Genomic DNA, 26,408 nt, shown 5'->3' with positions numbered 1-26,408 from the left:
TCTGCTTGTGGATGCAGCTAAAAATTTAGGTGAATTACATCAATCTAACAATAATTTGTAAGGCCTTTACATTGTAGAAAGGGGAGCATCACCCAGGTCTACGTATATATAACACTGTCCTGAGCTTTCTTTTTCAGAAACAGGTTTAGCAATACTGCAATTTGGATTTCTTTAACCAAAGCAGGATAGATATCGGTACAGTTTACAAGCTGCTGAGATGAGATTCCTTTGTCAAACAGACTTACGCTTTAATGCTGAACTTACTGATACCAGTTGGAAATCTAAGACTCTTTCACTTACAGTAGAGATGTCAATTCCCGCTATCGTTTTATCTGCATTTAGACAAGCCAGCAACCAGTGATCAAAATGCGTATCGCATGTTGTGTTCCAGTTGGACCGCAATGGTCAAATGCATGCCTGTAGGTTAACAGTAGTTTAAAACTCAGGTGGTTTTCCTACACTATGGCGTCAAGGTATGCCCTATTTGGAGCTAGTGTTTCCTGTAACCCTTCATTGTCATGGAAACTAATGTAGCAGTGCCAATTCAACCAGCATGTAGCAAATGTTTGTTTCAAAAGAGTTGTGCATAGTCTGTTGGCAGGTGAGGCTTACACGTCCATTCAAGATTTTCTTTATATCAGTAAAATTCTATTTTTACTAATGCAGAGTCTTGCTGCTCTTTGAGCACCCATTTTCATCTACTTTAAAAGTTTTATGTCCTATGCTGACCAGGGACTTTTTAGCAGAGTCTTGCATTGTGTTCATGCTGTGTGGCTTCTGGTTTTGCAGTTCAGGATCAATGGGGTCTTAGGAACCCTTTCTGGGGAGGCCTTCTGTGTTAGAGGCCTTCCGCATCAGGTCACACATCGTTGAGTGGGCATTGCGTGGGGGCAGGTGAAAATATGGTGACTAACTGGTTTTGGAGGAAAAGTTTCTTGAAGCTGGTGTCCTCCTCCGTCACAGGTTCGTTGTAAGTTCCACAGACAACTCGTTCGGAGTTGGTGGTGGTAGCACAGGGCCTTCTAGGTCTGGCCTGCTTGGTGTTTGGGCAGGGCCCAGCTGGGCTGGATGTGTCCAGATCAGATGGAGTCTGTCTCGGTGTGCCATACCGGTTGGAGACTGCAGGTGAAAATCAATGTCTCGTAGATTGGCAGGGATGTTTCTGACCTTTCACTTGAGATTGTTGAGTGTCACTTCATGTGCCATTTCAGGGTTTGTCTGATTTACCTTTTCCTCCTGCAGCTGCAGGGGCTCTCAGGGCACTGTCTGGTGAAGTGTTAAGCCGAGGGCTTTGGCTCCTCCCCCCTTTGTGCAGGGCTGGGGAAGCTTACGCTGCTAATGTGAAGGTCAGCAGGGTCCATCTTTCTTGTGTGGTCCATTTGCAGTGGGTTGGACTGTTGCAGCTCTCTTTGGACCACATGGAGTGCGTCAATAATGTTACAGCATCGCTAAGTCAGTGTTCGGACTTCCGCTGCACATTGATGGCTTTAGCTCTCTTTGAGTTCAACCATTTCTTTAAGTTCTTTGAGTGAAACAGTTCTTTACCCGTCGGTTTGCAGGTGCTCAGAGCTGTCGTCCGCCTGAAAACTGATGATCTCTTTCAGTTGCTCTGCTCTGTCAGGGTCCTTGCATCTGTCCTGTGCCTTCTCCCGTTGAGCAGGGTTCGTTCTCTGTGGAGTCCTGTGGCTGGCAGCGTTAGTTCATTTACCTCCTGTTTGAGGCCTGCGGGAGCATGGCCAAGGAGAAGATAATGCTGGTCAGCTCTTGGTGGCTCAGGCTGGGTGTCAGATGTCTGCTTTCATTGTTGCCTAACTGTTCCTTCCTCTGCCGTGGCAGGTCGTTGCCTGCTTCAGGCTGAAGGATGTCCATGACACTGCTCTGCCGGGTCTTCAGGTGGTCCTGGTGGCAGGGCTGGGTGTCTGAGGCCTACTGGAACACTTGTGGGAACATGAGAGAGAAATGGCAAAGGCAAATGCAAGTTTCTACAGAGGTGGTGAGCTATCTGTGTGGGAGAATGGCTATGTGGAGCAGCTAAAATTTAGTGTTGGTGAGCACACACAACAAAAAAAAAAAGTTTGAGTATCTTAGTTGACGTGCTTTAAGCAGCATCGACTGATGACTGGGCTCTTACATGTCATAACCTATTACTCAAAAATGCTGATGGTTCTTCTCACATGTTGTGCTACGAGAGTAACAGATAGAGCAAAACCAAAATAAAACAATGGGATGAAACCAGAAAAGAAGAGGAAGAAAGGAGTGTTTTACCTATTTAGGTTTAGCTAGGAGACATAGGTAAACAGGAGTCATTTATGGGTTATGCTGCTGTTAGACTAAGCTACCAGGGACACATCAGACATCTCAAGGTCCAAAAGAAGAAGAAGAAACAATGGGAAGTGTTTCCAGTTCTGTCTGGGGCCTACTGTGCGTTTGTGTTCAGCCGTACTTCATGTACTTAGCTTGGTGCTAAGGAGTGAGGATGGGTAAAACACAGACAGGAAGTAGGATATTAATGACCTGTGTAACTCGCTATGGAAACAACAGTCGCTAGATATTGTAATCCTATAGAGAGAGAGAAGATGAGGATAGTGACTAGTGATCTAAAATAAGGTAAAGGTAAAGTTAGAACGTCCTTATAGCTCTAAGAAAACTAAAAGGAAAGGGAAGCGTATCAAGTAATTTAATTAAATTTCAAATTTAGTTAAGCCCTTCTTTTTTCTTTAGCTGAATATAAGAATTCAGGCTGAAACAAACGTAAATAACTAAATTGAAATAAAATAAAATAAAAAATAAAAAATGTATGTAAACATTGTGTGTTCTCATAGCTCTGGTAACTAGAGGGGAACTTGACTAAGCAAATTGATTTAATTAAATTCCCAATTTAATTAAATTCAATTTAACTGAATAGGACTATTCAGGCTCAACAGGTGTAAATACACAAAATAAAATAGGGGTAGATTTAAGTAAAAATAAAAGAAACACAAATAAAAACCCAAAGTATCTGGGTTTCAATCTGAAAGTGAAACCAAGAGGAAGGGGTCGAGAGAGAGAAAGAGAGAGAGAAGAGAGTGGTTTAACCCTCTTATGAGACGTGCTTCGTGAAGCTCTGACACCAGGGTGAATCATTCGTCTCAAATCATTCGGAGTGTATCACTGCTAAGGTCACGTGATTTTATTAAACTGGGCTTCGTTACGCGTCATAGCTGTTTCGAAATTGTTTTAAATTTCAACGGTTCGTGAACCATTGTGTATCTGGTCTCTATGTGATCTCGTATCACTTTATAGATTCGTACACATTTAATGACGCATTTGATAAAGGGTCTGATTGACTTTCAAGTCAAGCTTTCATAAAACGAGCCCTGCGGTTTACTAAGATATTATGCCTTGAAAGACACCTCATATTAAACGATATTAGGTAGCTCGCGGATTGCCATTACCTGATTACACCTTTTGATAAAACCTTTGCGATTGGTTTGTAAAAGGTGTTCCGTTGATTTGAGTTTCCGCTACACTTCCACTGTTTTGACCAGCAGGGGTCGCCAGCGAGGGCGCTTCAAACAAAGAGTCATTTGTGACTCAGTTGACTCCTTTGATTCAAAGCCTCGAAGAGCTTTGACTCTCATTACTCGTGTTCAAATCACTCAGTTCAAATCACGCAAAATCTATAGTCTTTGGTTTAAGGTTACACTTTACGCTCTAACGTGTCTAAGTTTTTAGGCGGTGCTAAAACTATCACTCGAGGTAGAGGGTTTTACTTGTAAGTCATGCGTGTAAGTTAGGATTGAGGGAGCTATTGGCTACAACCGTCGCTTGTTTACACGAGGGTCTGTGAGATTGGTGCTGTTGTCGGAAAAACTAGATAGGAAAGCCTGCTCGCGTTCCGGACGCAATGCCAACCAACAACACAGATCGTTCGGAGCAGCGATCGAGCTGTGCTGACAGTTTGCACTGAGTCTCTCGCTTAGACACGACGTTGCGTGTGAGTGACTCTTTTTAACAAATCAAAACAGCACCGTTCTTTCACAGAAAATGGCAAATTACTAGTTAGCTAAGCTAGAATTTATACCACTAATTCGACGCGATTGTTTCATATGAGCGCTTCAGCGGTTTAATATGAATACAATGACGTAACGCATAATAAGGCCTTAATCGGTGATTGAGGAACATCGCTCAGATCACATTCAAAAATGCTGAAAATGGAGATTTCTTCGTCCATATCAGGTTAATTAGTTCTGGTACCATTTATGCGCGCGGCTAATCTGAGATTTCTTCGTCAGAGAAGGCTTATGCTCGATTTATATCTGAAATTAGGCTTTCTTCGCTAATATCAGGAGTTTCTTATCGTACGATTTAAATATGCATTATAGCATTTGTGAACTTTCTGCCATTCGTAGGAAGGCATATTCAAGCTATAGTTTTGCTGATTTACTCAGAAACTTGTACGTGCATGTATGAGATGTTAATAAAACTTATGGGACAACATATGATTGATTACTGTCTACTTGCATACAATGTTTAATACGATGCCCGCATTCTCCACCATTATGTAAGGAACTCAGCTTTTTTGGAAATATTAATAATCAATAATATCTTGTTATTATTAATTATAAATATTTGGGTCAGTTAATTGGATTAACCTGTTAACCTTCAAGGCCAGTTTTGAAAAATCCCCAGAAATGGCATACCCAAACTTAAACAGATACAGTTCATGAACCCTTTGCACTAAAAGCACAAGTATGATCTCATTTGAAAGCTGACACCTAGTAGTTTATTGTAAATGTAGAAATAATTATTGTCATCATGAAAAAAAAATGTTTAAATAGCTTCGAAGTTTTGTAAAGTTATTAGAAATTTACTTTTATGAAACATCTTCATAAAAATAAAATTAAAGTTGGCCCTGGAGCAATCTAGAAATGCACTGCAGCTAAAGCCATATGTGTGACCATTTTATATTTAAAATCTGAAAATGATAAGTCTAAAACTCTGTATTTAGTTAAATGTTTTTCAAGATCATGTCAAATTACTTTATTTTGATTAGACTCTAAAATGCAAACTGATGTTTAGTCATCTTCTGAGTCATCTAATCAGTCTATTGTCTCTATTATTTTGTGGTGCAAACGAGCCCCATTCAGAGTGAGTCTCTCCTTGCACACATTTACACCTCTCCAGACTGGTTATGGCTCTAAATATGCATTTCTTTTGTCTGCATTAGCTACTAACGACTGGCTATTCACAGGCTATTCATAGGGTTTCAAACCCTAATTTCTTTTTATCAAAGTTCTCACTAAATATTTGAAACTGGTATCAAATGCACTGAAACATTTCAGTAAGCATTCCTATTTAGAAAAAAATCATAAAACAATAACTGCTGGTGGCAGGTGCACCTGGGCTAGCTAGCATGTTAGCTTAGCACACCATCAATACACGACCATTTATGAGATTGAAACCATGTTTGTGCTCCAAACTTACTTTATAACGCAAGTCGAGTGTTTTAAATAATCTTCTGTGATCTAATTTGGCTTCAGATAAAAAAAAATCCGACAGAAAATGTATTATTTATAGTGTTCTGCACGATGATGAAATCTATATCGATTAGCATTACATTATAAATATAATCTATTATTATGAAATACCTGGCATGGCTTGAAGAACACAGGTAACTCAAATATCATTGCAATCATGTTTATTGTCTTCAAAACATCTTTATCTGCATGTTACAGCGATCTCTGTCAGCTACTTTCTGTATCAGTGACGTCCTGGAATGTCACATGACTATGGGTCTTCTTCGTGATCCATATATGGACTGTTATTGTGCATATAGCGCCCTCAGGCTATTGGTATGAATTGAAAACACAGCACATCTCAGTAAGAAGCGATCATAATGATTACATCGACGCATTTGGGTATAAATTCAACAAATATTATTCCTGTCTATAGAAATATGATGTGAATCTATGAGAATATATCAATATTTCTCCAAGTCTGCACATTTTTGAGCTAAAGCCCTGAGGGACGTTGTTTTGCGAATCGCTGTCATGACGACAGCTTGGAGTGTTTTTTATGAATGGACCAGCTGACGCTCATAATTCATATTAAAGGTATCGACTCATTTTTTCATTTCATAACTCCTGACACAAATTAAGACATAACTGTCACTATAAGTTTCTCAGAATACAATAGTGGTCAAATACTGAATCTTGAGTCTTATATCTTTTTAATGATGTATAGTTTGTCAAGGTATAACATTAAATCTGATAGTAAATTTGAACTAAATAAAAAAAAAACCGCTTCAGTGCGCTGACGCTCTGGAAACGGTTAACAGGTTAACTTGATGTGGCTGAATTAATATTACAATCAATTAATCAGTTCGTCCAAAGAACTATTTTGATTTTATATTAATATTTATATTAATTTATTCTAAGAAAAGGGTATCTTCCATGACCACACAAGAATAATTATTTCTTCGCCTGTACAGCACTTTGAGCCAGTAGCAAAAACCGTGATCGTAAAGTGACTTGTATTGCAAACAAAACAGAACCAAATACATATTATGTACAAGTTTTATTAACTAAATATAGATATTTATATGAATATAAATAAACTAAACAACATACACACATGAATACATAAATAGGTTAGTGATAGGATGAAATTGGAAACCGGAAGAGGGTCTATGAGAAGAACCATCAGAATTTCATTTTCACATTTCATTGAATTGAATACTTGCATTTGTAATGGGAACAATTCTTGAAGTTGTTGAAAATTGAAGTCGTTGATGGTTCCGGCAGTGTCAAGTGGAAGTTGGTTGAGCGTTCTCTTTCTCCAGGAACGCATGATTGGTTTGGTCAAGGCCTGGGACTCTGTTGAGGCCACGCCGAGCACCCAGGAGAAGTGAGGAAGTCAAAAGGATGGGTGATTGGAGTCGTTGTTGGTTGGAGTCTTTGTTGGTTGGAGTCTTTGTTCCAAAACTCTTGAGATTGTCCTTGGTTCTTTGTGAGAGAGTCTTCTCTCTTTTCCATGAGGCCGGATCTGGTTGGAATCGAGGCCTGCTGGGCCCTGGGGCCCCCGTGGAGGGGGAGGGGGCTCCCCAGTCTCACCAGAACAGTGTTGCGGCTGGATGAAAAAACTAAGAGAGGGAGGTCACATGTGGACTGTCTCTAATAAGGCCTGGAGAAGATCCTCCCCTAAGGTTTGAATGGACCTATGAGTAAGGTGACATGTCCGAGAGGGGAAGCGGCTCTTAGTTGATTTATGGTCTTTGTCCCCAGCATGCTTAGACTGTTCATTCAAGCTCAAATAGACATAACAAATTCACATTGCATTCTAAGAGAAGGTGATGTACATCAAAGTGTGTGTCATTAAATGAGGATTAATTTGCTATGAAGCATGATACAGGTGAGGTTATATTGACCGTTGGGTGGTCGTTCAACCACATACACCCCAATCAAACATACCATGTTGTTATACCTAATAGTACACGAGACAGTAAATCATCACAGTTTCTGTGAGGCATGTTCCTTCATAGATCAGAGTAACACCGCAAAGTTTATTTAATTAAAGATGGTCTCTCTCTCTTAAGCATGTGGCGCATGTGGCCACATTCCTTTGAGGTCGTAAAGTCTGTTATCAGTCTTAAAGTGTTCTGTAACCGGACACCCGGCTGACAAAGTAACTTCATTTGTGAGGTTAGTTTTGGGGGAGAGTTTCATAGACCTTTATATTCATTAAATATAGTGAATATGAATAATTAGTGTGTGTCTGATTGGTCCAGACCCTACAAATGTCTCATTCTAAGGTAATAACAACATAACGGTTCATTATGCAAGGTCTTTTATACACCACTGAAAACATAGTTAGGGATCTTATATTGCATTTCTGCCAATAGATCCTTAGAAATATTACACATTGCACCTTTAAGTCCCCGGTTTATATCCATTTCTCATCACTAATAAAATCAATCCTGTCACATACAGACTACAACTTCAAGCACAGTATAAGATCCATCCTACTTTTCATGTTTCCTTGCTTAAGTCCTTTCACCACTGTCCTTCCTTTACAGAGCCAGGCGGTGATGTTTGAACCCCCTCTCCACTCCTGGGGACTCAATTTATGAGGTTAAGGACATCTTGGACTCCTGGAGCTTATGCAGTTGTCTCAAATACCTGGTGGATTGGGAAGGATTTGGACCGGAGGAAAGATCTTGGGTGGCTCGAGACAACATTCTGGATCCGGCCTTAACAACTACCTCATCCTGGTCGTCCTGCACCGTGTCCTCCGCCTGGTTCTGCACCTCCAACGCGGTCCCATTCACCAGAATTCTAAAGATTATCCCCTGTCCCTCTTCATCACGTAAATTATGGACCATTCATAAACATCCTCTATCCATTCTCACTGTCTTGTCTCCTTAGAGTTTGACCTACATGCTTTGTGTGATATCTTCATCTCCTAAAGCAGTTTTGGTATTGTATTGTGTTTTGTTATTGTGGACTGTAGACTGTTTCTGCGTTTCTCCAGTATATTATCTACCGTCTGAAATAAAGGCGCATTCACCGAAATTACCCGTCGTCTTGTTCATCGCCTGATATCCAGTAGACAAATTTTTTTTTGTGAGAAATAGACATCATATAAGACTTTAAGACAGTAAACTCACTGAGCAGACTGAACTTTGCCTCACAGTCTCTGTCTTCGTTAAGGTTGTTTACACATAAACAACTTTCATAGTGCTAATTGACAAGTTCAGATATCCGAGCCACAACAGGCAGACAGAAGTGTTTGCACATGAATTACAAATGTACACCTTTTTTGTATTTTTTTAAAAGAAACAATTATAAAATAAGTATACAAAATAAGATTATAAAATATATTAAAAAGTTAATTATGCATGCAACATTTATAACCTCAAATCAAAAAAGAGATAGATTTTTTTACTTTCAAAAATGTATTTTTCACATAGCAGAACTATTTAAAATAATTGGCTGCGACAAATAGGGTGACAGCACCTAAAATATACAATTTTCCTTCATTTCTAAATTTAATTTAAAACTGTGATTTAAGCTTATGTACATATTGTGCCAACTGGCCATTTACAGGATTAGCCTTATGTTTCAGCTTCCTTAATCGATAAAATGTAGGTGTCAGCATTGAGAAATGAGTGTATCACTTTTCCAATAACCTTTTTCAGCTCTAAGGACACAATGTAAAGCCACTCAATTGACTGCCCGATTAGGTCAGTGTAAAGGATGCGGCAGTGTTGGAAAGGTATGTATAGAAGATCAGTAGACCAGGTCTGGCAGGAGAGACACAGCTACAGCCCTGCCCTTGCTCATCCCGGGTCATCGAACGCACTGATTTCTGGCCAGCCCTTGACACAGCAAAGCCTGGTACTTTCATCAGTGCCGGTGGCTATTCCCCAAAGCTCTGTTATAGGATTCATGTTTGCAATTAGTGCAGATCAGAGTCAATTAGCTTTTGGCAAGCCGCCCTGATATGTCACATGGCACCTGCTTTGCCTTGATGGTACCTGACAGCGTGGCAGATCAATGATGACCACGCGGGAGGTCTGCCAGAAACAGGCCTAAACCAACCCTGGAAAATGTGCAGTGGAAGCATTCTAGAGCAGTAAAGTAGTACTCTATGAGCATGTAAACAAATGTATTTTAGGACAGACTTAGCAAAAATGCAGAAATGATCTGCAATCTACTGCAAAGCACCATAAACTACTAATTTCAATAATTCTTACAAACTTACAAAATAAAATATGATCCTATAAATGCAATTCAACTTGGTTTTTACATTCAAACCTTTAAAAAAGTCACTATATAAACACATTAAAAGCTCAACCTAGGCTACAATATTCTTAAGTTCTTCTCCTTTTCTCAACACATTTACTGGAACTTTTTTGCAATAATATTAATATGTTAAGATCTTAAGAATTTGAGCCATAATGATTAATCTAGATCTGGGATTTTCAACCTGGGGTCTGGGGACCCCCAGGGGGCTTCAAGGGAGTGACAGGAGGTCCGTGGAAAACAAGTGAAAAACTGTGTAAACAATAAAAACAAGTTAAAAAAAATTAAATAAATACATTTGATTAAAATAAATATATATACAAATAATGTCATTAAAATACTTAAAACATATTATATAGTTATATCATTTCCACATATTTTCTATCTATCTGGGTTGGACGCTTACACACACACACACACACACTACAGCCTCACGTGCGACGAGCCACGTCTCTGGGCAGCCGCGTAAACTAGTGTTTTTCCGCCATAGCCAATCATGCTGAATGTTTATTGTTTCACTGACGTTGACGAGATTAACCACTTAGGTACCGAAACTTGGTACCGAAAAACAAGACATGTTTCGATACTCGGTAGTATCGAGGCAATTCGGTCGGTACCTAAAAAGTACCGAACTCGGTACCCAGCCCTAATAGCAAGTTGAAAAAGTATATAATAAATGTAACTTAATATAAACTAAATGTATAATATTCATTTTTCAATGTATAAATTAGGTGTTAAAAAATAGATGCCTTTTAAATTTTAGGATGGGAGTCCCTCACACGAGGGTGATCATATTTGGGGGTCCATGGCATCTAAAAGATTGAAAACCCCTGATCCAGATCCGTCAATGATCTAATAAGCTGACCATTACAAGCCCTTTTCATCAATAATCAAATTAAACATGCTTAAAAAAGCACCACTTTTAGCCTGCAACTTTTCTATTAACATCACCTTTTCACAGTTATGTAAACTACAGAAAATGGGATTCAACGTTCTCACTACATGCAGCATGTATCCCTAATCCTCCAGTGTTAAAAAAATAAAAATCCCACTTTTGTTGATGCAAAACATACAGTCTAGACGCAGCGGTCGCAGGCCAGGCATGTTCTGGCAGCACACCTCATCTGATAAAGCCTTTTGCATCTGGATGACTTGTGGAAAGTGTAGACAAGCCGAGAATGTAATCATGAATGCCAAATGAGAAAGCACCTTGAGGAAGCGCTCATATCTTGTTTCTGTGATAGCAGCAGTTCATGTGTGGTTAAGGGAGATGCCACATCCTGAACATGAAAGAATAAAAATTAGTGATCTAGATGATGCATCCCATCAACACTTTGTTAATTACTTCCGGAAAGCATAAAAACAAATATTTTTGTCTTGATCTACATTGCAGTGAGGTTGAGATATACAAAACACAGTATGAAGAAGAGTTATTTACACAATTATGCATTATATATTTATGCAGGAATCATATCTAAACAACAATTAAATATGAACCACATTTGTTTAATCTTAAATAAACCAAATAAACTAAAATGTCAGAGCATGTCCTGCCACTGTTACAAAATTTTAAGTTTTAGCCCTAATTTTCTCATTTATTATTGTCTGTATTTTTGCAATAATATCTAAACCACCAGATCAAACTGCAGCTGAAATATATTCACACAACTTTTAAGTCTTGTAAAGCAATCACTTTATGTGACAACTTCTCATTGAGGGCCTGGAACTTGACCAAAGCATGAATCAAACTGTTGCAGCAAACTCACAACCACTGACGTATTATTTCTAAGCTCCTGAACAAAGCTGCAAAAATTGTGGTACACTTAAAACCATTGACGACTGTTCCAGAGTTAGAAACTACTCAGTCCCCTGATGAAGTCATGTAAAACTAAATCCAACATTAATCAATCTAATCAAAAAAACTTCCTAGATAATCACGAAAACAGCTGTTTATTATTTATCACCACAGAAAGAAAAACAATCACTTGAACAACAATTTCCGGCAAAATACATAATTTTGCTTTTTACTTTTCATCAAGTAATTTGTGGTATTGTTGAGGTTCTAAATGAGGAACAATTGAATGAAGAAAGAAGCATAAAAAAGTATTGGGTATTAAGAGAACAACTGTGCGTTAGTCATCATAAATGACCACTTCTCTGAGGACCACACCTGATGACATTTTGGATCACAGCTGGCTCAATCAGTGCCACCAAATCCGACAAATGCTGCATCCCAATTCGCTTACTTATACTATGCCCTAAACTAAAGTAATCTTTTTGTGAAGAAAAAGTACGTTCTTTTGAGTGTGTAGCAGAAGAGTAGGCAAGCTATGGGACATCGTCATAATTGCGTTTTTAAAGCTGCAGTCCGTAGTTTTTCCTCTTTGTCACCATCTCTGTTCAAAATCTGCAATTGCAGTTATTCACAGAATTATCAACTTTACGTGGGTTGTGCCTCGGCACGGCACTGCGTGGATTAATCCAATGTTTTTAGGAGAATGTGTGGCTGTCAGTCACCGCGCGGTGTGGATACTGTCATTCAGAATCAAAGATTCTACTTTTTGGAAGTATGACCAACATAAGAATGTTGTCATCTGAACAAGTAAGTAACATCCACTTTTGTTCTGACCAACTAAGAGAACAAAGCATTGAAGTCTCGATGATTAAATCTAACGATCACTTATATCACGTCAAACCATGCAAATTATACTTTGTACTCAAATTGTTAATGTTAACAACATCAGCATTGCGTGACTACATTTAATGCCCTGCAGATATTTATCCTTGTTTTCACATGGGCTGGTTGCAGTCTCTTTTTTTCTGTAGCCACTCCGAAGTTCAAAGTCTTTTGCATTTAACAATGGGTGAATCTCCAGTTGTCACAGGTGATTGTCTTTGAACCTTTCTGGATCCGCCATCAAATTAATACGTTTAATTATATCAAGTGCTGTGAGAAAAGGCTATAAATCTCCACCTCCAACATCCTCACACGCAATATAGCCTTCTAGCAGAGACACCTTCTTTATGTGTACAGATATAATGTAATGACGCAAAGACATTCCCGAATTTCCCGTGGAAATCCACCAGTACCACTGGAATTAAAAACATTATTACAAGCTTAGCTTTTTGAATCGAGCTACGGCAAGCAGATAGTTTTGAAGACTGGCTGGTTATGTACTTGCTCAAATTTATTTGAGAAAATTTTAACCCAAAAAAGTTACGGACTGAAGCTTTAACAGACAGCTCTGTTGCGTAGTTATGTCCGTCCTGTCACCGTTTAAACTGCCCTGTCAATCATCTTGTCACAGTTAAAATACTCCACTCCAATTTAATTTAATTTCCTACCGTATCTAAGAAAAATGTAGTAGCACGTTGGTCTGTGCTTGATTTTTAAACTGACTTAAAAGCACATACAAGTGATAAACTTTCACTCTATGATGGTTAAACTTTGCAATTAATCCGTGAATCACAAGCATTCCAAATCGGGGGGCAGCTACGATCCCTATACTTGACATCTCAAATCCTGCGTTGCGACTATCGCAGATACGCACATTGTGATATCGATGCTAAAATGACATATAGTGCAGCCCTAGTTCTTGTTTCCTTTGTCTCAGTTCATTAGTTGCCATGGTTTTTGATCTGCCCTCATTACACCTGTGTCTATTTAATTATCTCGATTAGTCCCTACTTCTTTTGTATTTATAGTCCTGTGTTTGTTACATTCTTTGTCAGATCTCGTCTCATAATAGTGGTTGTTCCCTTTCAAAAGATACAATCGATATTGTGCTGCTTAGCGCATTGGGAACGTCTTTAATCGTGACCAGATGTGAATAATGTGTGTAACACGTCAATAGAATTGACCAGGAGGTATTTTAGCCTTGGTCGATGACGTCATCGGTGCACACCCACGACACGAGGCTATAAATAGATGAGCCACAGGTGCATCGTCAGGTCTTTTGTCTTCACAGGCCATTCTATGCATGTGTGCGTCAAATAACTCTCTCTCTTACCTCTTTGTTAGGAGTTAGTTTTCAACTGGCAGTGTGCAGAAATTCTAATTTTCTCTGAAAGTCTTTAAAAGAGTTTAAAAAGCAAAAAAATGAGTCAACAACAGAGTAAGCGTTGTGTTCCTCCATGTTCCCGTCCCATGTCTGAGCTGGATACACACGATTACTGTTTTGTTTGTTTGGGGGAGGAGCATGCGGCTTTGGCTTTGGACAAGGGCGAGTGCAAGCATTGTGAACTGGTCACCGTGAAAATGCTGCGTGCTTGCCTGAGTTATTTCCGATGATATATCTGAGCGTTCCTCTCGTGAAAATAAATCTGACGAGGAATTGCTCGAGGTTACAGCTTGACTGGCCACGTGAACAAGAGACCCCCAAATTCAGTAACTAGAGGATAGGTTTCTGTCCGGTGGCAGGGAACACAACATCATTCTCTCCCCTTTTTCGAGGACCTCAATGACGAACTAACAAAGTCATGAGGTAAATCTTATACTTCTCGCGTCTTTGTGACTTCGACGTCGACTTTTTCAACTATCGTGGGTGCGATGTCGCGGGGTATGCGGAGATGCCACAAGTTGAAGAGACTCTCGCGAGCCATCTCTCGCCTGGTTCGGCATTCTTTGAAGAGACCTACCCTCCCCACGAAGCCTTGTAAAACAACTTCGGCGATCGTGGGAAAAGCTTATCAAGCTGCAGGTCAGGCTGGTGCGGTGCTGCGCTGCACAATATGGCATTGTTACAGGCGTACCAGGCTGACCTATTGAAGGATTTGAGTGCAGGCAGTACAATAGATAAGGAAGCGTTCACTGAGCTGCGTAGACCCACAGATCTGTCTCTCCGTGCTACCAAGAAAACGGCCCTTGCAATCGGCCGTTCAATGTCGGGGCTGGTTAGCACAGAGCGACCTGTGGTTGAACTTAACTGGAATTAAAGATAAATTAAAGATATTTCTGCTAGACTCTCCAGTTTCACCCTCTGGCCTGTTTGGTGACTCCATTAACACAGTAGTCACCAGGTTCAGAGAGGTTAAAAAGCATGAGGAAGCTTTTGTCCAGTTCCTTCCTCGCCACACTCATGGGGAGGGGCCATCGGCCACCCAACCTCTCCCCGGTCCTTCAAAAGCCAGGAAGGTTAAAAAGCAGAGTGTGGCGAATCGTGCTCCCCCTAGCAGGGATTGAGACCGGCTCGCAGCACTCAGCAGCCAACCAGGCCAGACGTCAGGACTATCATCAATAAAAAGAGGAAGTCAAGATGGTCTGGTGCTTAGTCTGGTGGGGGTGACCCCCCGCGGGACGGGGCGCGTACAACATCTGACGCCCCTTCTCATTACCCCCACGAAACCTCTCCACCTCGCCTCTGGTTCTTCGGGGGGCAGCGGTTTCCAGCAAAATGTTAGATGTTCCATTGCTTCATGCTGTCATCCAGGGTACGGAACATCTAAAATCCCCTCAAAAGGAAGAATTAAAGTTAAACCGATCTCAGAGAGTCTGGCAGCATGGAAACTTCTGCCAGGCATTTCTGTGTGGCCATTAAGCACAGTACAAATAGGATACAGAATCCAATTTATTTGTCGTCCTCCACTTCCGTGAGATCAGAGCTGATGCATGTACTGTCACAAGAGCTACAAACTCTTCTGAGCAAAAAGACCATAGAACATGTTTCTCTTCCAGAGGGAGAGTCGGGCTATTACAGCTTATTGGTTCCCAAGAAGGATGGGGGGTTGCGTCAAATCTTAGATCATCGAGGCTTAAACCGTGCAGTCAAAGCGCTCAAGTTCAAGATGTTAACTGTCAAGACGATCGTGTCACAAATACAACATCACAATTGGTTCGTCATGATCGATCTGAAGGATGCATATTTTCACATAGAAATATTGCCACAACACAGGAAGTTCCTGAGGTTCGGTTTCAGGGCGCAGCATACCAATTTCGGGTTCTTCCATTCGGTCTAGCCTTGTCACTCCGCACATACACAAAATGCATGGATGCAGCACTGGCCCCATTACAACTCCAGGGAATTCGCATTTTGAATTACATCGACGATTGGTTAATACTAGCACAATCGCAAGAGATGGAGCTTCAACACAAAGACATCGTGTTAGCTCATCTAGCCCAGAGAACGGCTCATCTCGGGATCGTTTGGGATTCGATCACGATTAGGGCACAACTGTCTCCCGCTCGAATCGAGACCATTCAGCATACCATGAGCAAAGTCAGGCTAGGCCAAGATCGCACTGTTCATCAGTACAAAAGAATTTTAGGTTTCATAGCTTCAGCATCCACGGTGATTCCTCTGGGGCTGTTGCACATGATACCGTTTCAGTTGTGGCTAAAAGCCAGGGGATTTCATCCAAGGGCCTAGGGCTGGGCGATATGGAATTTTTTTTATCACGATATGTTTTTCCAGATTGATTGATCTCGATTCTTATCACGATATGTAGTTTTTGCAGATGCTACCAGTGTAAGGGATATCCTGAAGCTTGAAGAAATAGGAGATTCAGTGAAACTTAAGAATACAGTTTAATAACATAAAAAATTAAACAATATACCTTCCAATAATGAGCACAACATATTTTTGTTAAGGTCTTCAGGCAGACAAAGGATTCACATTACACTCCCAGATTGTATGAATCTTTCCATTGGTCAAGAGAGCAGCAGGGCCCACAACTGGCAAAATAAAATTCAGAGCAGCGCTCTTTCACTCATACAGTTTTATATGCTTTCAAACAAGTGCTAACTAGTAAGTGACTGGTCAGTGGTCACTTTTCAATATATTTTACATTTTTTGATTTTGTAAACAACAACAACGTATTTAAACAACTTAAAACACAATTATTAAATAATAATAATCTCAAATATTTGTAGAGGCAGCACAAAACCCAACTAAGTAAACATGTGGGTCACACCCTCTGACACATTTAAGTGCTAAACAAAGACAAAATAAATGCAAAAACTAAACCACTATAATACTATTATACTGGTTTACATCCCAGAGATTTTTTGGAGGTATTGAAAAATGCAAAAATAAAAGGTTGTATTCATTTGTAATTGCTAACATGAGTCATCTCCCTTTATGCAAATATACAAACTTTTACTTACTGAAACATTCAGCGAGGCAATAAGTAATAGCGCTCGTTATATATTTTTGCTCCTCTTTGATTTTTTTGGCTGCAAAGCATGACTGGATGTATTGTTGTTTAACAGAGCCCCTCCCGCTAGCGATGCTAACAGGCGACGTAGTGGTCTTGCTTGGCTGTGTGTGAGGTGTCATGTCAGCTTGAGCCCGCAGAGTCACACTCTCAGAGTAATTACTGGGGTGGTGCCGTCTCAGGTGATGGAAAAGATTGGTTGTATTCCCCGTCCTGGCTGGTACCAACCGCCGGCATATAGACCGGCTTCGCCTGTTCCTGGTCATTTTTGCCATATCCAAACCACGTCCACACAATTGACGTCGTGTTACCTTTTTTTTCAACAATGTTTTAGGTCTCGAGTGATGTAGTGATGTCGCCTTCACGTTCCGCATTATTTTCGCTGTCCTCAACTTCAGTTTCGCTTTTTTCTCCTTTTTCCAACTTTTTCTCCCTCTCTCTCAGTCTCCTTCTCTTTACTGTAGCCACGCTGCTCGCTGAGAAGTGGGCGTGTCCTACCGGCATACGGCAGACTCTGATACTGTTGTTGTTGCACTTACTTTTTCATGTGATATCGAATAATATGTCCCAAGCATATTATCGAAATCGTTCAAAATTTTATCGCGATCCCGTATCGAGATCGAATTATCGCCCAGCCCTACAAGGGCCAATCCTCAAAGGCAAATAAAACTGATGCGTCGCGGGCTTCGTACACTATCTCTGTGGCTCAGACCCCAGTTCCTTGCCTTGGGTCCCACTCTAGGGGCGCCTTGTCGTAGCAGATTGTTAACGACAGACGCCTCCCTGATGGGCCGGGGAGAGGTCTTAAGTGGTCTTCCAGCTCAAGGGGAATGGGAGGGTCATCAGCTTGATTGGCACATCAACTGCCTCGAGCTGATGGCTTTATATCTGGCCCTGAAATATTTTCTCCCTCAGTTGAGAGGCTGTCATGTCCTAGTGCGGGTGGACCACACAGCGGCAGTCTCTTACATAAATCACCAGGGAGGTCTGCACTCACGGAATCTGAACAGAATAGCGAGGCAGATTTTTCTCTGGGCCCAGTAGAAGTTCCTATCATTCAGGGCAGTGTACATTCCTGGGTATTTAAATGTGGGAGCAGATTTAGTGTCCAGAGAGAAATTTCAGATGGGATGGAAACTCCACCCAGAAGTAGTAAAACAGATCTGGACCAGATATTACGAAGCGGAGGTGGACCTCTTCGCCTCCCTTCAGACAGCACAATGTCCCCTCTACTTCTCTCTGAGTCACCCAGCCCCCTTGGGTCTGAATACGTCTTTATGCATTTCCTCCAGTTTCTCTTCTTCCAGGAGTTCTAGCCAGAGTTCGCCAACAAGGATCTTGCCTCTTACTGATAGCGCCGCGTTGGCCAAAAAGACTGTTGTTCTCGGAGATAACATCTCTCCTAGACGGCTCACCTTGGGCGATTCCGAAGAGGAGGGACCTTCTTTCTCAGGCGGAGGGAACGATATTCCATCCCAGGCCCGACCTGTAGAACCTTCATGTTTGGCCCCTGAGGGACACTGGGCTTTCGCCTGACGTTACTGAGACCATTCTAAGTGCTAGGGCTTCCTCCACTAGAAAGAGTTATGCCAACAAATGGGGTGTCTTTGAAAGGTGGTGTGTTGTACATAATGCAGATCCGGTCAACTGCCAGATTGCTTCAGTTCTGGACTTCCTGCAGGAAAAATGATCAAAAGGCACATGCCCCGCCACTCTCAGGGTTTATGTAGCCGCTCTTTCAGCTCGCCACGCCTTGGTTGATGGGGTGCCACTCGGGAGATATCCTCTGCTCACTCAGTTCATTTGTGGGGCCAGACGACTGAGGCAACCTGTTAGAACCAAGATCCCTTCATGGGACTTAGCTGTAGTCCTCGAGGGTGTGGTTGAGACCTCATTTGAACCTCTGGCGTCAGCGTCTGACAAACTTCTGACCCTAAAGATGTTTTTTATTATGGCTATAACTTCTTTAAAAAGAATAGGGGATATACAGGTTCTGACGATCTCGCCATCCTGATTAGACTTTGCCCCATGAATGGTGAAAGTGAATTTGCATCATCATCCTGTCTACCTGACTCAGGTTCTTTTCTCGACTCTACATCCGGTCACTCCCGAGACCTTCTACCCTCCAACGTTCACAACGCCAGAGCAGGAGGGATCTCACAGACCAGTCCGTGCTCTTCAGGCCTACATCCACCGCACTAGCCAGTTGCGTAAGTCAGAGCAACTGTTCGGCTGTTATTGGGGCCGTAACAAGGGGGCGGCCGCCACCAAGCAGACCACATTGGGTCAGGGACATTGGGTCAGGGATTCTATTGCTCTTGCCTATGAGGCGTGCGGTCAAGCGTCGCCAACGGGTCTAAGGGCTCACTCCACCAGGGGAGTCGCCTCCTCTACTGCCCTGGCAATGGGTGCCACGTTACAATTCGTTCGTGATGCACACACGTGATGCACACATTCATACATAAGATTTTATAGTTTGGATGTTTATGCCACTCCGGGCTCTCACGTCCTTGAGTCAACATCACAAGCTAATGTCTAGGGCCTTCTTGCGTTCTTGTGAGGACAACTACACAACTGTAAGTGGTCCAGACACTTTCAAGCACGGCGGGATTGGTATTCTCGTTCCCAATGCGTTAAGCAGCACAGCATCGATTGTAGCTTTTAACCCGGTTAACCCTGAAAAAGCAGAACGAGATGCTGCGCTGCATTGCCGTGCTGAAGATGTCCCAGGACTGCTCTTCATACAAATATCCAGACGATGCACCTGTGGCTCATCTATTTATAGCCTTGTGTTACGGGTGTGCACCGATGACATCATCGACCGAAGCTATAATACCTCTGGGTCTATTGACGTGTTACACAAAATATTCAGAGCTGGTTACGATTAAAGACGTTCCCAATGTTCTAAGCAACGCAGCATCTCATTCCACTTTTTCAGGAAAAAGGGTTACAGTCAAGTAACCCGGATCGTTCTGTTTACCGTGTTTTCGTTCCCTGATTACCTGAGAAGTGTTAAATTAAGTTTGTGTTCATTAAAGAAACGGCTTGCAAATAAATCCAGCTGTTTATTTTAGTTTTTGCGGCATCCACTCCGTGACAGAGACATAAATTGCATGGTGTTAGTTTGAACTACTACTGCTGATAAAGTGCAACTACATTAATTATGGAGTAGAGATATTGAATATTTGATCGCCAACAAATTTACCAAGCTACCATTCGAACAGCAGCTACAAATTAAAAATGACGGAAGACCCATGTTGGATATATGTTTAACTTTGCTTTAATAAATGGTCGAACGTGCTCTTTAAACAAAGACATTTAAAATGACAGAAGGATGGATTTTTTCTTCAAGTGATAGGCTAGGTAGTGAAATTATATTTATATTGTCTTGCTGTATACGTTAGGGATGCTCCGATCAGGATTTTTGCAGCTGATACGACCATCAATTTCTTGTCATCATGACCTTTCAAATTTTGTAGAAAATAGATTTTGATCATTTTTGGAGGTTCTTATGTTAAAACCCTGAGAAACTCCTTAGAAAATGTGATGCAATTTACTGATTTTATTTATTACTATTATTATTCGTGTTTGACATGATGACTATTAGAGCCCAGCAGACACCACTGATCTGATGTTATCTTTCAAAACAGAATCAACACGCACAAGGCACAGCTACATATATTATACACACAGCAAAGGATTTATGCTCACGTCAGAAGGTTGAAATTTGGCACGGATTTGTGTGAATAGATGTTAACAGACTCTTAGATCTCCATAGGAAGAGTTACAGAGATGAAGGTTTGACCTGTGACATCCACTGAGCAGGAATCCAAAATAGTTAACTAAGACCTCCCACTTAAAAATATGGAAATGGTAATAATAATGAATATAACATTATAATAATTGTTCATTTTTATATTATTAGTATAATTATTATTAACAAGTTTGGTTTAAATATTGGTGGGAACACATTTTGTTTTCATGTGTGGAATTATTGTTGAGGTTCATGTAAAAGATCTTAGATACTGGAAAGGACTTGAGCTATATAAAATTCATATAGCTTGTGTACATTATTATGTAAGACCATTTTATTCATTCCATATAACAGTCGACTGTCATATGATCATAACCAGAGATCATATTCCAGGGCCTTTGCTGCTTATCCTGTGGCTGAATGTAAGAATCAAGTATCTCATCATCTTGAGTCACTTTTTCCACTGAAAGGTGAAAATGTGAACCTGACTATTATCCATAACTCAGAGACTCACAGGTTAATCCATCTCAATTGATCCAATGAATGTTGTATGACCATTTTAATTTTTGCCCTATGTATTGGCTTTACATTTAATTAGTTTAATCAGTATTTTTAATTCTCTTTTACTTGAGATGGACTGACCCTCACTTCATCATCACATAGTGAGTCAGTGTTAAACCATGAGAATAATAATGAATCTTTACTAATAAATGAATTCAACACAGTCTCCAAGTCAGTTATAACAGTGATGAAATTACCTAAAACATTTACTAGTTTTGTATTTATCAAATTACTTCATATCATAAAAGTTGGACCTGTTCACTACCATATGAGGATGTTGCCCTAGTCTACACAACCTCATTAGATGGGTCAACTAGCCAGTATGTAGTCAACCAGACCACCATTAAAGCTTCTGACCCTTTCTTCATTCAAGTGGAAAACCAGACAGTTCCGTCTGGAGTATCCCACTGCCAAATCAGTTCAGGTCAACTAAGAGATTAAATCAAAAAAATCCAACTCTTCAGACAGGGTCAAAAAGATAAATGATCAAAAGAGGAGAAAGACCCCTTGTTAAAGAATACACTGTATCAATCCATTGATTTAACAGGACCCAACAATACATACCAAAAAGAAAAAAGAAAAAAACACAAAAACAGAAAATTGTGGCATTTACTCATCGGGACCATAGACTAAAATCATTAGTGACTCCCACCATGTCAGGATGTCTCAAATCCGCTCTAAGTGTGGAACTGGTGGACCATCAAAAATCATCAAAAAGAAGAAGATAATGGCGACAAATCTCTAAAATTGCCCAGAACAAAGATACAAAACGAAACGTGGGAAATTTTAACTGTTACACCCCTTGTATACAAACACACGCACATATAAACATGTACAGATATAAATACACAAACCAGTGATAAACAATGAATATCGACTTTCTAAAAAGGGTTGTACCGTAGCGTGTGTAAAACATGGCTTCATGACAACACTACCACCCAGAGGACTGTACTCTCCACAAAAAAAAAAAAAAACATCTGCTAGAAGACCCGATAGGACAGGAAATATTCTTCTGCATGTGCCCATGGAATCACATTATCCACATCTGATTAATGAAGAGATGTTTCAGACTTGGAATGAAATCCTGTCCACACTAGTCAAGATGTGCAGAAAAACAAAGAGTTTTCTGACCTGAAGTTTCCAGAATAGAAAGCTAACACACAAGGAAAGAGCTGGATTCATGCAATTTCCACATCCACAAAAATCTTTTGGAAACAAATGACACATACTAGCCTTGGTTCCTCAGGGAACATGAATGTCAAACACAGCAGATCTTTATGATTAATTATGTGTTTGAGGCAGTGGGTGCGTGAGGTGGGAGAGAATCGGGGTCTGTAAACTGAACTGATGAATAGTTGTGTCGTGAGGTTTTTGCTAGTATGAAAAGTAGACAACACATTCTGTAAACAAACACATATTTTTGCTGAAAGTTACAGCACAAAAAAGTCCCAAAAGGTAAAGCTTGAATGCAGCTTGATGGCACAGTTGCGTGTTGTATTACTTTGTCTCAAATTCAAATTCAATTGGTAAGCAACATATAAATTGATTTATAAATTTGGTCCACTGAAACCAGATGTGAACTAATTCACTCCTTACAGAGAGAATTTTGTACAATCATCTCTACTGTTTACACTTGGTATTAATATTAATCTTGGGTGATCCAATCAAAAGTGGTCAGCACTGAATACAGGTGTAAACAGGGTCCAGAATGCTTAGTGATCTGATTACTCGAACCACATTCACAGACAGATACAAATGCAAGTGATTATATGACATTGGTAGTGTAAATACTAATCCAACCTAACCCAGACAACATCAATGGACTGCCTACTTGCCTGTCTATCAATTACTGTGCTTAAAGAAGTGCTGTGTCTGAAAAAGTGTAGATATTTGCATGTAGGGAAAGTTTTAAACTTTTGCAGTTACATGCAAAGACTGCATGTAATAACTGATCGAATATTTGAAAAAACGCATGAAATGTATTTTTACAAAACGACCCTTATAGACCCTCCCCTTATAATCTGATCAAGCATCACCAGGTGAACACGTCAACCTATCTCACTTGACTTCTAGCGATAGACAGTTATGGATTTTTTTGATAGCCAATGCCAATATCCTAGAGAGTAGTGTGGATGATGACCAATATAAAGCAGATATATGATATCACACTATTTATCTAAATAAGTCAAGCTGCAATGAAATGTATCTATTTATATTTTTCAACTATTTAAAGACTTGATATAATTGCAAATATGGTGACAAGTATTACAGCATTTACCCCTTCTGTTACTAATAATAGAAAAGCAAACACTATAATACTTTCACATACCCTTTTAATTTCTTTGTTTCCTGTTAATTCATTAGACAGAACTATTAACAGACAGTAAACTAATGAAGACAGAGAATTGGTGCTCCTGTGAGTCCTGTGAACCCACTGACGTTCACAACACTGCAAATGGCTACGTTTACATGCAAAAAAATAATCCGTTAGTAATCGGATTGACGGCTCAATCAGATTGGAAGGGGTGGTTTATTCCTTTTCTAAGCCGATCAATAGGACATGTAAACACTTGATTGGATTGAAAACAGAAACAGGAAAGTACTGCACATGTGCAATGACATAGAAATGGCATAATGACGTATGACGCGTGGAACAAGCTGTTGTTGTTGTTGTTGAATGAAGTGTCATAAATGACTTTGTGTCATACTAAAATTCCCCTACCACTCATCATCTGTGAAGTGGAGCAGGACAACGTTCCACCAGTCCTTGTTTCATACTCTCATCCACAGACGGCTGGTTTTGGGCACGGGTAGGGGCATTTTTACTGCGTGATAAATATAAGCAGCACGGCACAAAGGTTCATATGCTCATTGACTCCTAATTAAGACACGTAATAGAAAAGTAGCAATGTAGGAGATATGTGCAAACAGCAGGAAATTCTGCATATTCGTGCAGTGCGAATGTCAAAAACTAATTTACGATTTTAAGCTTGTGACAAACGCGCACATCAACCCGATCACTTTATTGAAAGTTCATTTAAACACTACATTCAGATTCATGAATCGGAATGAATTAACTCTGATTCAAACAAAAGTTGTGCATGTAAACATAGCCACTGTAAAAGCCCAGCTTACATCACTTATTGGGTGATGCAGATGATTTAAAAAAAAAAATATCATCTGATATCAGCTGACCGCTAGATCAGACCATCCAAAAATTGATCAGGAGACTTACAGGGTGATGTTGTCAGACCTGTGATGTAACCTCTAGAACATCAGCACAGACTCTGTGTGGAACTACGGTTGATTTCCTCACAGTTGATAATATGATGTCTTCTCTATCCTAAGATTAGTTCCTCAGCCCAACATTTGCACATTCATGCAGGGAACCTTCATAAAACAAGAAACAGTGCATTGGGGGAAAACATCCACACAGCGTGCTTTGTTGAGGTGTTGTATCAACATATGATGCCCCTCTCTCTGCTCACTTCCTTCTTGGGCCCCAACAGCAGGAGGTTGGTGTCAACAAGGAATTCCATCCCATGAATATTTCCCTCCTGAAAAAAGTCACACACAGGGCCCTAGTGAGGGCTTTACAGGTCCAACGAGTCTTTTAAACTTCACTGTGGCAATGTAAAAATGAGAAGTCACCAACATTATGCCATAAAACGATACCGGGCAGCGCTAATAACTAGCTTGCAACAACACAGAATGCCGTGTACACAGTGGGTGCCACTATGCTTGGGAAAACCTAAACACAACTTATCTTTAAAACTATTTACAAGAAACAAATAATACCTGTTACATATCAGGCGAAAAAAAATATTTCAATGTACAAAACATCTAAACCAGTCTGTCTGTAAACAGCATTTAGTGACGTGAATCAACTCACCATAGTCCAGAAAAGTTTCTCAACGGCTTAAGATGCTAACGTCACAACGTTCAAATGTAATTTTAGCCTTCGACTTTGTGAGGAAAGCTCAAATCCGGTCAGTTATGACAGATGGCAGTGGCACTTCTGAGAGAAGAATCAGAGTCAGTTGTGTAGCTGCTCAGTGGGCAGTGATGACCTGATGATTATACATCATGACTCAGAGTTTGAAGGGTGTTTAGTCTCTGCAGCTCTCTGGGCAGGTGACTGAGCCTTTTCGGTAAACCTTGTGAGTTTGGATCATGTTCTTTTAACCACAAATTCACAACAACACCTGCTATACAAAAAAAGAGGACATCTTACAAACCCAGATACGTCTAAGATGAATTTGATTATTATAATGAAATCAGATGGCATGGTGCACAACAATTAAGAAAGTTTAATTAATCTACAAAGATAAATATTCTTACTTAGCTTGTCCATCTTTATCTAACCCTTTTCTCACATTAAGAGTTAAGCACACAATTTGTTTGTACACGCACTGAGAGACATTTAGTATCTTTCATTTAATATTAAGTATGCAAGTTCTGCATGAAAGCTCCTCAACAAGACATCTGGATTATTTATGATGGTACGTAATGCTTGAAAGGTTTGTTTGAACTTAGATTCAACTATCTAAATCTTTTTATTATGGCGATTCTTGACATTTTCAGGTGCAAGCATTTCAAAAACTCAAGAAAATGTGAAGCGCTTCTGCTTCAAATAGATGTGGAACAAGATCCAAAATAAAACATGTAAACACTTAAATGTGCAATATTTTAAATGAAAGGAGTGTGTGGGGCAAAAAGAAGTGAGGAAGAAAGAAGCGAGAAATGCAACTACAAATGCCAGTTCCCCTCTCAGGGATCAAACCCGTTTCGGATATCCTGCTCTGCTATTCCGCCTCTCTGCTTTGATGGGGCAACCACAACCTCTCTCTCTCTCTCTCTCTCTCTCTCTCTCTCTCTCTCTCTCTCTCTCTCTCTCTCTCTCTCTCTCTCTCTCTCTCTCTCTCTCTCTCTCTCTCTCTCTCTCTCTCTCTCTCTCTATCTCTCTCTCTCTCTCTCTCACACACACACACACACACACACACAATGCACAGACAGCATGAAAGTTGAAATTAATGCTACCAATCATTGCATGTTTGACTTCTATAATACCATTTAATGCATTTATTAAAGACAACAACAACAAAAAAATCATGAGACAAAAACCAAATACCACACTGTACCTCCATCAGATACCT

At 40.3% G+C, this 26,408-nt stretch overlaps 1 protein-coding gene across 3 annotated transcripts in view; it reads right to left on the bottom strand.

Moving 5' to 3' along the window:
• The window catches only part of arl15a (ADP-ribosylation factor-like 15a), a 286,129-nt gene that overhangs the window by 108,530 nt on the left and 151,191 nt on the right, over nucleotides 1-26,408 (bottom strand). Inside the window, exons 5-6 of one of the 3 annotated variants that reach the window (XM_077231358.1) lie at nucleotides 24,741-24,809; nucleotides 24,497-24,642 (exon numbers count right to left, since the gene is read on the bottom strand). The exons of 1 other annotated variant lie outside the window; for it this stretch is intronic. In XM_077231358.1, the coding sequence (XP_077087473.1) occupies nucleotides 24,610-24,642; nucleotides 24,741-24,809 (102 nt within the window). In that variant the 3' untranslated portion in view covers nucleotides 24,497-24,609. Of the gene's footprint in view, nucleotides 1-24,496; nucleotides 24,810-26,408 lie in introns of those variants that run through there. One more of the 3 variants, XM_077231359.1, reaches the window with a different exon arrangement.

This window comes from Siphateles boraxobius, unplaced genomic scaffold (genome assembly GCF_051911475.1).
Source record: "Siphateles boraxobius isolate OS27281-9 unplaced genomic scaffold, OSU_SipBor_1 16, whole genome shotgun sequence".
Taxonomy (NCBI): Eukaryota; Metazoa; Chordata; class Actinopteri; order Cypriniformes; family Leuciscidae; genus Siphateles; species Siphateles boraxobius.
Note: the sequence above shows the minus strand (reverse complement) of the source record. Positions and strands in the feature narration are given on the sequence as shown.